At 34.2% G+C, this 12,570-nt stretch overlaps 1 protein-coding gene across 2 annotated transcripts in view; it reads right to left on the reverse strand.

The window, feature by feature from the left end:
* The window catches only part of STAT4 (signal transducer and activator of transcription 4), a 97,880-nt gene that overhangs the window by 34,802 nt on the left and 50,508 nt on the right, over nucleotides 1–12,570 (reverse strand). For both annotated transcript variants that reach the window (XM_045198502.3, XM_024564177.4), the window contains exons 4-6: nucleotides 4,584–4,682; nucleotides 2,270–2,362; nucleotides 1,275–1,353 (exon numbers count right to left, since the gene is read on the reverse strand). In XM_045198502.3, coding sequence (XP_045054437.1) covers nucleotides 1,275–1,353; nucleotides 2,270–2,362; nucleotides 4,584–4,682 — 271 coding nt within the window. The remainder of the gene's footprint in view (nucleotides 1–1,274; nucleotides 1,354–2,269; nucleotides 2,363–4,583; nucleotides 4,683–12,570) is intronic.

The raw sequence follows: 12,570 nt of genomic DNA on the forward strand, positions 1-12,570 counted from the left end.
GATTTGTCATATATCCTTCATCCAGCTTCCTCTGTCTTACATAAGCATAGTACAATGATCAAAGCCAGTAAATTAACACTGATACAATCCCTATTAACTAACCTAGACTTAATTAGAATTTCTCCAATTGTCCCACTAATCGCAACACACTTTAAAAGATCCATTATTACTTGTAAATCTTGAACCTAGCTCAGTCTCATTCTTTCCTTCCATTTAAAAAAAAAATTTTAATTATTGTTGTTCAAGTACAGTTGTCTCCATTTTTACCCCACAAGGGCCCCCTGCCTCACCCATCCTCTCCTCCCACCCTTGAACCTACCCCCTTTGGCGTTGTCCATGAGTCCTTTATACATGTTCCTTGATGGACTTTCCCCTATTTTCCCCCATTAACCTTTCCCCCCCCCTTTCCTCTGGTTACTGTCAGTTTGCTCTTTATTTCAATGTTTCTGGTTATATTTTGCTTGCTTGTTTGTTTTGTAAATTAGGTTCCACTACATGCAAAAAATGAAACTCCTTCCATTTCTTAAAAAAAACACCTACTTGTAAACAACTGAAATGTTTAACCATAGAGAGATAGTCAAATAAATCAGTGTCTTTACATTTTGACATTTATATAATTATTGAAATGACCTTTTGGAGATTTTTTTATGATATAGGGAAATACTTAAAACTTTAAAATGCAATTACAAAACTGTATACAAGATGATCTCAATATTTTGCAAATAAATAGGTATGTATTTGAACATTTAGAAAAAAATTGGAAGGAAATATTCTACCATTTTGACCATGTTGATCTGTAAACAGTGGAATTTTGTGTGATTTTAAATATTTTATTGTTTTTGTTTATTTTACAAATTTCCTACAGTGGGTCACTTTTCTCCTTTAAAATTTTAAAAAATTATATTTTAAAAACTCACCTAGGGATAATATTACTAATTTCTTGATCATATTAGCAAGTATTATTATTCTTTTTAATTGTGATAATGATATTTTGCTTCTATAGGAAAATGTGCTTAGTTTTTGAAGTTTCATGCCAAAGAATTGCTTTCTCAACAGTTTAATCATTTACTTGGAATTGGTTTGTCAAAAAAAATACACACACACACACAGAAAAGGAAGAAGCAAAATAAATGCTCTTCTCCTGAACCCTTCCTTCAAAAAACCCAAAAACTCAGAGAAGTAGATCAATTCATCAAGTCTGTCAGTAAAGAAGAAACCCTAGTCATGTTGCTTTTATGTCCCAATGTAGAATTATAGATGAAACAAAAACTTACCCATCGTCTGAATTGTTTTATACCTGTAGTCAAATTCATCTTGCAGGTCTTCTAAATATTTGGTGTCTTGTTCTGTTATCTTTTTACAAAAGAAAACATACTCTCTCAGTTGTTGTAATTAAGCATGTCAATGAAACATCATCAATATTTCAAAATATACTGTTTTGTACTTCCAGTTTCCAGTAATATCCTAGACTAACTATACTTGTATAGAACCTACATTTATAAAGAGCTAATTCCTGTAAAAGTTGAATAAAACTTGAAGAACCAGACTGAAATTGCTTTTCCATTTTCTCTACCTAATTGGAAATCTTTCAGCATCTTACCTCTTGTTTCTCAATTAGTTCCAAATGATGCTACTAATATCATTTTTTACCTGAGAATATGAATACTTTTTTCTTTTAGTTTCCATATAATTCTGTTAGTGTACTAATTATCATTTTTGCTTCAAGTCTCCTTTTTAATCTGCTGCAGTTTATGACAATTCAGTATAATTTTTATTTCTTCTCTACTTCTTAGAAAAAAAATTCTGTGCTTCCTCTGTCTCTTGTTTTTCTCTCTGAGATTTTTACTTTTCTCCAAACCTGCTGATGTTTTTCGCTCAGACATAACAGGTATTTGGTGTCGAGATCTGGGCAAAGGTTTTTCATGTATTATCTCCCGCAGTCCTCACAACAACGCTATGAAGGCGGTTATCCTCTCTTTTACAGATGAAGACACAGAGCTTTAGAGATGTGAGGTAACTTACTTGCCTGAGGCCGCATGGCTCCCCAGTGGTGGAATGTGGTGGTGGGTAGACTCAGTCTCCAGTAATTGAAGTTAAAATGCTTCCCCATAAGAAATCTTTTCTAATATGAGCATAGTGTATGAAAGACATTTATCTTATTAAGAAGTTGCTCCATCGTTTCTGTAGGCACTGACTTTGGGCGCATGGGCGGAGGGTAGTTGTATGGGCACAATAGCTAGACTTTGCAGGCATCTGTAAGATCACTCACCTGAACGCTGTTTTTAATGGCAGCCACCTTGTGCTCCACATTCCTCTGTCTTTCCGAAACTGAAGAACTTTGTAAGGATTTCTCCAGAGGTCCCTGGAAAAAGAATGTCTTGAAATTTCAGTGATGTTGAAAAAACAGTTTTATGATGAATGTAGTATATGTAGTATACTTTGCACTGAGGTTTGGATCAATGCAATACGAAATATTCTATAGCCATTAACAATCATGCTGTAGAAAAACATTTAATGCCATATCATATGTTTATGATCTCCATTGCTTACACATATATTTATAAATATATGGATATTTGTATAGACATATATATTTAAGTACATGAGATTGGAAGAACACACACCAAAATGTTATAAGTATGTTATCTATGAATAGTGAAAATATAGATGATTTTATAGTTATTTTTCTTAATTTGCTATAATAGACCTATATTACTTTATAAATTCTATAACACTAATACATGTAATTTACAAATTAGTATAGTGAAGCTACACTGTTAGACTTAAACTTAGAATTAGAATTAAATTCAGACGAATCTGACAGCATGAGAATTATTTCTACTAGAACAAAGGGAGTTTACTAAAGAATATGCAAAAATGTTAGCCTCATTAAATAAAAAGGCTAACCAGCTTTTCCAAGCACCATTTCGTGGCCACTCTAATAACCTGGCATTGAATGTGTTCCTTAGATATGAAGTTACATTGACATCTAGAACAAGAGTTAGAGATGTCAGCATCCTCTTTACATTACAGTTGGGTGGGGAGCTCTGATTAGAAAGGTGACGACATAACTAAAGTCCACAGCAAATCAGTGGTGGCGCTTCACGTGGAACCCATATCCTTGACTGTCAATCAAATGTTCTTTCAATTACACCACAGTGTTCAGATTGCAAAACCTTTATAAAATTCCCTCACTCTCGTTTAGCCTCCGTTATTGTCTACCTCTTTGAAATGTACAAACCAGATCTCCTTTTGTGGCAGCATGTGGTACTGGTAGGTTATTTGCAGAGTGACTTTGATTAGCATCTATTTAAATAAGCTAATGTCACTACTTTAATTGATATCCAACATTTGAAGGGAACAACACACACACACTAAAATGATGAGAGATAAGAGGGATACAAAAAGATAGTTTAGAATGTAAATATGAGAATATAATGTATTAGTAATAGTATCTTAATTTTATCCAAAAGCACTGAATCAAACTATATTTACTTTATAACCTTACTATACTTTAGATTTTAAATTAAATAAAAATAATACTATTCTCTTTTTTCATCTAAAAATAAGAATAGTACATTTTTAAAACTTCATACTTTTCTCAAAATAACCATAACCTGACAATAACCAAACCTAAGAATTTTTAAATAGTTAAAAATTATTCTTGGACCTTTAAAAATAAATACTGTGGTACGATTTACTAAATTGTGGAAGCTGTCACTTGGAAAATTGATTATTGATATATTCTTTTTATAAGGATTATTCATTAAAGATCTCATTGATTCTTCTACTTGTCTTTAATGGAAGTTCTGAATTCATTCAGAATAATTGGGTAAAATATAATCTAAAATACAGAAGAGCAAATTATATTCAAGCAATTAACAAGCAAGTACTTAGGGAGTTTCTGTAAGACAAAATTACTGCTGGTGGAGAAGTTTGGACTGGTGGGGTAGGAAATCAGGAACTATTGAAGGGTTTTGAGCAAGATCAATCCCTGAGGGTAAATGTGCTGAGGGAAGCAGGGTCCAAATGGTAGGAACTCAGTTAGGAGGTAGTTACTACATTATTGAACCAATGTTGTAAGACCATGGGCCAGAGTGTAACCAGTGGAAACAGAAAAATAAATGTAGAGATAAGATTCTAGAAACAAACTCTGGAAAAACCTGATAATTATCTCAATAAAGAAGCAGAGAAGCCCGGACTGCTGTGGCTCAGTGGGTTAGGCATTCTCCCCTAAACTGAAGAGTTGCTGGTTCAATTCCCAGTCAAGGCACAGACCTGGGTTTCGGGTCACATCCCTGTTGTGGGTGGGCAGGAGGCAACCAATGTTTCTCTCTCTCTTTCTCCCTCTCTTCCCCTCTCTCTAAAAATAAATAAATGAAATCTTTTTTTTTTAAGGAAAAACAAAAGAAGCAGAGAAAAGGATCTTACTCAAAGACCCATAGGCCTTGATTACAAGTGACTGGCAGGATGGTGGCACCAGTAACACAGGCAGGAGAGGCTGGTTTGCAAGAAAAGAATTTCTGTTTCAAAAAAAGTTGAGCTCCAGGTGGTACCAAGATTACAAGTTTAGAAAACATTACCTGAATGGGCATGTTGGCTGCAGCCAGTATTCTCCTCTCTTCCCTTAAACAATTTGAAATAACCACAGCTACATGCATTGGATTTCCATGAAATTTTCCCTGAAAAAAGCGAGTAGAAACAAGATAAAAGCCTGAATATATACATCATAAGGAAACATTACTGCTTGCAAATCAAAAATGATCTCCCAATAAATATGGGAAATTATTTGGGATTTGTTCCAACAATCTTTTATAAAACCACAGAAACGTATATTTGAATGTAGACTCCTGTGGGGCATATTCCTCTGTCTTCAAAAGTCATTTTATTTTAGGCTTAAGGTCAGGTTTAGGTAAAAAGAATTACTTACTATGAACCATGTTGGTCCCAGCTATTCACTGGTTAACTATGTGTTTCCTGGTGTGCTTTAAGCATTTCTTTTAGTCCCTGTTTGGTGGTGTTCATGTTGACTAGCTCAGGGATATTGTGTCAACTGAAATATTCTAATCCCTTCAAGGGAGGATGTGTTACCCACAGTTGCCCTAGTGTCCACCACTGAGTGTCTCAAGCGCTCACTTACCTTACCTGCCAGGCCCCTTAGGTGTCTGTGTTTTCTGGGTTTACAAGACTAATTTGAACAACACCATCATTTTAGTCATAGCACTAAACTTCTTTGTTATGAACCTTTTCCAAGGCAGGACTAACAGGAAGCAGGGTAAATGCAGACAAATGCACTTATTTAAGTTTCCCTCTGCTTTCCTCTCTGAAGAGGATGCTAATTATCCATGAAATGGTGAAAAGGTCAATTGCAGGGAAAAAAACAATCTATAAAGTGAAAAATTAGCAGTTAATCAAAAGTAGATTATACAGACTAGTAAACCAAAAAGTCTTTCTAGAAAAGAAAGGAAGTTATTGGTTGTAAACATTTTACTGGCCTTGACTGCTGTCACGATTTTATTAGATGATGCCTGTTAATTAGCACTTCCATTTGTAAAACTATAGTAAACAACAAGTAACTGAATTTCTGCTCTTCCATATTCTATGACCTTCAAAACTCTTCTCAACACCCCCTTAAATCAGAAAACTCCCAAAGAGGGGAAAAACATGAATTGACAGAAGCTCATTAGGTAAATAAATTTAAATGATCCTACTTATAAGCAGGGACACCAACTTTCTGACTTCTGTATGCTGAGAATTTCAGATTCATTCTAGGTAGAATTAGTTCCTGTTGTTAATTTTCATATTCACTGATTTTTTTTCCATATACCTTCCAAGAATCACCATCTGGTCTTTGTTTTTCTCACTGTTACAGTTCTTTTTTGTTGTTGTTAATCATTTAGATACTATCTTTCAACATTTCTCAGCTCCATTGTGTACACTTTTTCATTTTTCTTTCCTACTTAAACTTCCACCTTTCCTTTCAGGTTTAGTTGCTCCCCATGTCTTGTAAGTTTACACAAAGAATCACCATTGTTTTCATCCAGGCTATCTTTTCACTTTCCTTTTGCATTTTTCCTAACTTAGCCCCTCACTTAAATGATTTGAGACAAAAACATCTTATGAAAAATCAATCACTACATATTCAAAACCAAATTAGCACTTTTTATTTTTGTAAGCATCAAAGATGCACTCATGGTCCCCTTTCACTAGTTAATATATGTACCTCACACACAAAAAGAGCAACAACATAACAAAAATCAAAGACAAAAAGCACAGCTAAGTAAGTGTTGGTAAAAGGAGGGAAGGAAGAGAAATTACCCATTTTCGATTGTGATATATGTATTACACACATCTTCTACTCTATAGCTTATCTTGTCACTATCTCACAGGGTCAATGAATAGAACTTTTTCATTTTAATGAAGTCAAATTCATCCCTTTATGGCTAGTGCTTTTCATGATTAAGAAATCTTCCTCTAACCTGCAGTCATGGAGGGTTGTTTTTTCCTACATTATTTTTTTAAGCCTTTATAGTTTTGCCTTTAATTTTAGTTCCCTGGGAGCCTGTTAATAATGAGAGGTCCCTTTCAGTTTTTCCTAGACGGATACTCAGTTGCAACAATATTTGCTGAACATTCTGTTCTTTCACCACCACTCTGCTAGACCAGCTCTGTTATAAATCAAGTGTCTTCATATGGACGGTTTTACACTGAAACCCATTTCATCTTATGGTTCTGGCTATCTCTTCCCTATTAGCAAACTGTCTTACTTACTAGAGCTTTATAATAGGTTTGATGTCAAGTAGAATAAGTTTTGTTTGCGTTTCCATATAAATTTTAGAATCAGCTTGTCAAGCTACATACACACACTCACAATTATGTTCAAAATTTGAAAGGCAATAAATTTTTAGATACATTTAGGAGACTTGGCATCTTTATAATTGTGTTCTAATTCATTTTTTGTGTTTAATGTCTCTCTATGAAGCATTGTAATTTTTGACAGAGATCTTACACATTTTGGCAGGTTTATTTCTATGTAGTTTGTAGTTTTGATAGTGAAGCAAATGGCGTCTTTCCTGTTTTTGCTGGTGTATAGAAATATATTTGAATTTTACATACTAATTTTGTATTTAGCAACTTCGCTAAGTTCTTATTAATTCTAGTAATCTATTTGTAATATCTCTTATAATTCTAAAATTTATTTATAGATTCTTTTGGATTTTTTGCATTTAGAAATCATAATATATATATAAGATTTTATAAATAGTGATAAATTTTTCTTCCTTTTCAATGATATAGTTTCCATCAGGATTTCACCTTCATCCTAAAGACTGATTTAGAAATGTATTGGTGGTTTGGACTAGGGGGTGGAAGGATCAAGCAAAAAAGGAAAAAAAAGAGAAAGAACTCATGAATACAGACAATATGTGGTGATTGAGGTGGGGAGGAGGGTGGGTGAAGGGGGATAAATGGTAATAGAAAAAACACAATAAAATAAAAATTTTAAAATGGGTTATTGCATTAAAAAAAAGAAATGTATTGGTTAATCCCCAAACATAGGGATTTTCTATTTACCTTTTTTCTTAAACTGATTTTTTTATAGATTTAAAAATTCTAGTCAGAATTGATGTTCTGAATGATTTTAATCACTTAAAATTTGTTGAGATTTGCTTTGTAGCCCAGCATATGGACCTTTCGTAAATAAATGTTCCATGTGAACTTGTAAAGAATGTGAATTCTGCCGTTGTTGGGTCAAATGTCTTATACAGGTTCATTAACCCAAGTTTGTTAATTCTGCTGTTTAAATTTATCAATCCTTGCTGATTTTTTGCTGTATTAATTTTATCAATTATTGAAGGAGGCATGTTAAAATTTATTTTGTGAATTTTCTCTTTGTAGTTCTGTCAAAAACATTCAGACTTGTTATATATTACTAATGAGTCAAATCTTTCATTGCTATAAACTGACCTTTATCTCTTTTTGCCTTGGGGCAAAAATGTGTAAACTATGATACTATTTTTTATCACTTAGTATTTTATTTTATCCTTACTGAAAGAATTCTTTTGATTTATCTCAACATATAGATATTTAAAATCATTTATCAGTATTGTTCATATAAAAGGGTGAATATACGTGAAATAAATTGGTTAATGTATTCCTAAAACTTCTTCACATACACTATTTAGGATTCAACTTTTCTGAGCTTAAATTATTAGCATCTAAGCATCTATACTTTTTAAATAAAATAATGTCTTCTGAGCCATCAAGAATGTTGATGAGGTAACATTTATTTAAAGTGTGCACAACTATTTTCTCCATTGTGTAAGTTTTGATGATGGCACTTTCTTTCCTTTTTTTAAAAAAAAAATTATTGTTCAATTACAGTTATCCCATTCCCCTCCCTATTACTCTCCCCTGCCTACTTTCTTGATCTTACCAAAAGTTCTCAATAGAAAGTTTTTAGACAAAGACTCACATTCCTTCTGCAAATGGTCCTTAATGGTTTGTTGTCTAAAGCATTGAGGGGTTGTAGTCTAAATCATGTCATCGTGATTAACAATCGCCTCATTATACTTTCAGGTGAAATTATTATTTAACTATTCAGATACATGTCTATAAAAATCATTGAGAACTAGATATCTGGGTTCTCAGATATCTATTCCAGAACACTTCTAACCAGTCCTCTGTTGGCCTAACCATGATTCATAATATTTTGGTTCACTCCCAAGAACCAAGAAGTTCTTATTTATAGAGATTGCCTTACACTTTAAATTCAATGGAGTAGTAACCAGAAATTGGCAGTTAGGCATAAGATTACTCAAACACATACCCATGATCCCTTTAAAGATCCGTTTGCATTGACAGTATAATCTTAAGTCTTGTCAGAGAAAACCAACCCCCCGCATCCCCAGTAATGCTTATTTGATTAAATACGTATTTTAGTAATTTTTAATGATATCATGGTGGAAGTTAAGTGCAGTCTGTTCAAAATCAGCAGGAAGTTTCTGGTAAATGGATATTGTTCATCTTTTTTTTTTTTAGCTTTTTTTTTTATTGTTATTCAAATATTGTTCATCTTAATGATAATCCTGCACAATACAATATTTGTTCACTCCAGCTTTCTATTGTTTTGAGATTTCATTCATCTATTGTGAAGAATTTGGGAATTTCGCTTGCCACTGTTGCTTTGTGTATGATAGGTATACCTTTTGCATGAATCTCAGTAATGAAAGATAATATAACTTCTCCTTGTTGGCATCTTTCTTCCTTCTTACATCCTATAGTACTTTACATCCTAAGTACTTACATCCTAAGTACTTTATTGTTGCTTTCCAAGATAATATGGAATTTAGGATTATCCATCTAGTGACAAATAATTGCTTAATGTCAAATTTATACCCTACTGATTTGTTTCCATTCCATTCTGCACATGTGATAACTATGTCTTTCAATTCTGAATCATAGTGTTAAATTGATGACACTTTAAACAGCAATTAAACTCAACATGTGCTGTACCGACAGCGTGCATAATCCAAGTGAAGTGACAACAACATGAATAGCTATGACCCAATTTCACATCACAGGCAACAACAATGACATTGTGTTTGCCACCTGACAATGGAATGCTATTGAGTATAAGATGCAATTTGATTTCAGAGACATTAAAATGTGGGGGGGAAAGATGTCTTGGAATCAATGAATATACTGTTTTAATCTTTTTGCTGCTTTATGCTAAATTCCTTGGCTTTCCTAAAAATTCCTTTTCTAATTTAAATTCTCATTTCAAGTAATTTCTAAATTTGACTTGTCAGTAAAAAGTGACTAGTTCATCTGCTTTTTTTCTCCCAAGTGATCGTAGGAGTACCAGTCAGAGGTAAAGGACCTGAGAAGGCTTGCTTAAAATAATCTCCTCCATTCAGGTGGCCCAGAATCTGAATTTTCACAACTAGACAGTTACTCCTTTGAGTTCTTTTTCCAAGGATCCCCTTTAAAATGCAAACACGTGAGGGAGACTTAACACTACATTTAATTAATTTCTTCTGCATTGTGAAAGATTTACCAGATGTTGTTCTCTAGCTGCAATGACTTAGCAACTGTAAGAGGAGAGAAATGGGTCCCAGGACAAACAAATGAAGAGGTTTTAGCAGAGCCTTGAAAGAGAGCAGCAATAGTAACCAAGGAGGCTGTGGGATTCTGAAGAACCATGTAACCAACAACTATTCTGAGCTTGGGTTCCTCCAGGAGCTAACCCTGAGACAAGGATTCTAGTAAAGAAGTATGACTGGGAGTTGACCTCCAAAAAGACACAGTTATGGGAATAGGTAAGTGAGTCAAGGAAGAGAAGGCACGCAGTAAATGGTGTATTATCAAGCTATTCTGGTAAGCGGTGTAGATAGGTGATTTAGACTTATTTACCCAAGGGCTTTGGGAAGTGGAGTTTTTTTTTTTACAGCTCTCGTCATCATTAGCCCTGAAGCAAAAAGATGCAGATGCTGGCACGTATCAGTCCACCTGACTAAAACGATGTGGTCAAGGCACTCCCTGCCTCTGCTATACCAGCTCTTTCCTAACCTCTATTTTAGACATGTTGGACTTTTCATTTTTAAATTACCTGCAGCCATACTGCATTCAGATGTTGATATTTCTTCTTTTGCAGTGTCTCTGGAATATGAAGCAGTTGTCTCAAGTTACATAGCAAAATGTTTCATGGTTTTACTGGCAATTTATAATCTACTGCACAGTTCTGGTTGCCAACTAGCTCTCTCCCTTTTTATTACCCCAAATACTACCGTTAAATAATTTGTATCCTTGCCCCTTACCAGTGTCAGACACACTGGCCAGTTTCTACATGACAACATAGTCTCAGTTTCAGCCTCTTAATATTTCCTTCTCTTTGTTCTGAACACACAATTTTTTCTTAATGGTTCTTTTTTCACCTAATGTTTCCTCACTAGAATCATAAGTGAAATAAAAAAAAACAACACATTACATCGACAAGTGTATCTAGTATCTTAAGCAGACTTAGATATAGAATGGTCAGCCTAGTGGATTTAAAGAGCAATTATCTTTTAGAATAATTAAATCAACAATGAGATACCACTACATATCTATTAGAAAGGCTAAAATCTGAAACACAATGCCCAAGGCTGGTGAGGATGCAAAGCAACAGGAACTTTTATGGTTCAGGCACTGTGGAAGGTAGTTTAGCAGTTTCTTACAAAGCTGAAGCTATTCTCATCATACAATCCAGCAGCCATGCTCCTAGGTACTTAAACCAAATGAATTACAAACTTGTGTCCACACAAAAACCAGCTCACAAAAGTTTATAGAAACTTTATTCATAATTATTAAAACTTGGAAGCAACCAAGATGTCCTTCAATAGGTGAATACATCAACAAACTGTGATACATCTATAGGATGGAATATTATTTAGTGATAAAAAGAAATAAGGTATCAAGCTACACAAAGACATGGAGAAAAATACAAAAGATATTGCTAACTGAAAGAAACCAATCTGCAAAGGTTACATATTGTAAGATAAGACGATGGAGACAGTAAAAAAAAAAAAACAGTAGTTGCTAGGGATTTGCGGGGAGAGGGAGAGATAAATAGTGGAGCACAGGGGATTTTTAGGGCAGTGAAAATACTCTGTATGATACTGTAATGGTAGGTATATGACAGTATGTATTTGTTAAAACCCATAGAATTGCATTAACACAAAGAGGGAGCTCTAATGTAAACTACCAATTTGATTTAATAATAATATATTTTTGGCTCATCAGTTATAACTAATGTACTACCCTAATGTAAGATATTAATAATAGGGGAAACTCTTGCAGGGGAGGGGAGAGACTAAGGGAGTATATAAGAATTCTCTGTACTTTCCACTCAATTTTTCTGTAAACCTGAGGATGCTCTAAAAAAAATCAAGCCTATATTTATTTTAAGTATATTTTATTGATTATGCTAATTTCAGGTGTCCCATTTTTTTTTATTTGCCCCTTTATCCCTCTCTGCACTACATCCCCCCTCTTACCATCATTCCCCCCCTCCAGTTCTTGTCCATGGGTTGTCCATATAGGTCTTTGGCTTCTCCATTTCCCACACTATTCTTAACCTCCCCTTGTCTATTTCGTACCTACTAATTATGCTTCTTGTTCCCTGTACCTTTTCGTCCATTCTCGCCTCTCCCCCTCCCCACAGATAAACCTCCATGTGATCTCCATTTCTGTGGTTCTGTTCCTGTTCCAGTTGTTTGCTTAGTTTGCTTTTGTTTTTTCAGGTTTAGTTGTTGAAAGTTGTGAGTTTGTTATCATTTTACTGTTCACAGTTTTGATCTTCTTTTTCTTAGATAAGTCCCTTTAACATTTCATATAATAAGGGCTTGGTGATGATGAACCCTTCAACTTTACCTTGTCTGGGAAGCACTTTATCTGCCCTTCCATTCTAAATGATAGCTTTGCTGGATAGAGTAATTTTGGAGGTAGGTCCTTGCCTTTCATGACTTCAATTACTTCTTTCCAGCCCCTTCATTGCGTGTAAGGTGGTCTGTCTCACTCCTCAGTTGTTCC

The sequence above is a fragment of the Desmodus rotundus genome, chromosome 2 (genome assembly GCF_022682495.2).
Source record: "Desmodus rotundus isolate HL8 chromosome 2, HLdesRot8A.1, whole genome shotgun sequence".
Classification (NCBI taxonomy): Eukaryota; Metazoa; Chordata; class Mammalia; order Chiroptera; family Phyllostomidae; genus Desmodus; species Desmodus rotundus.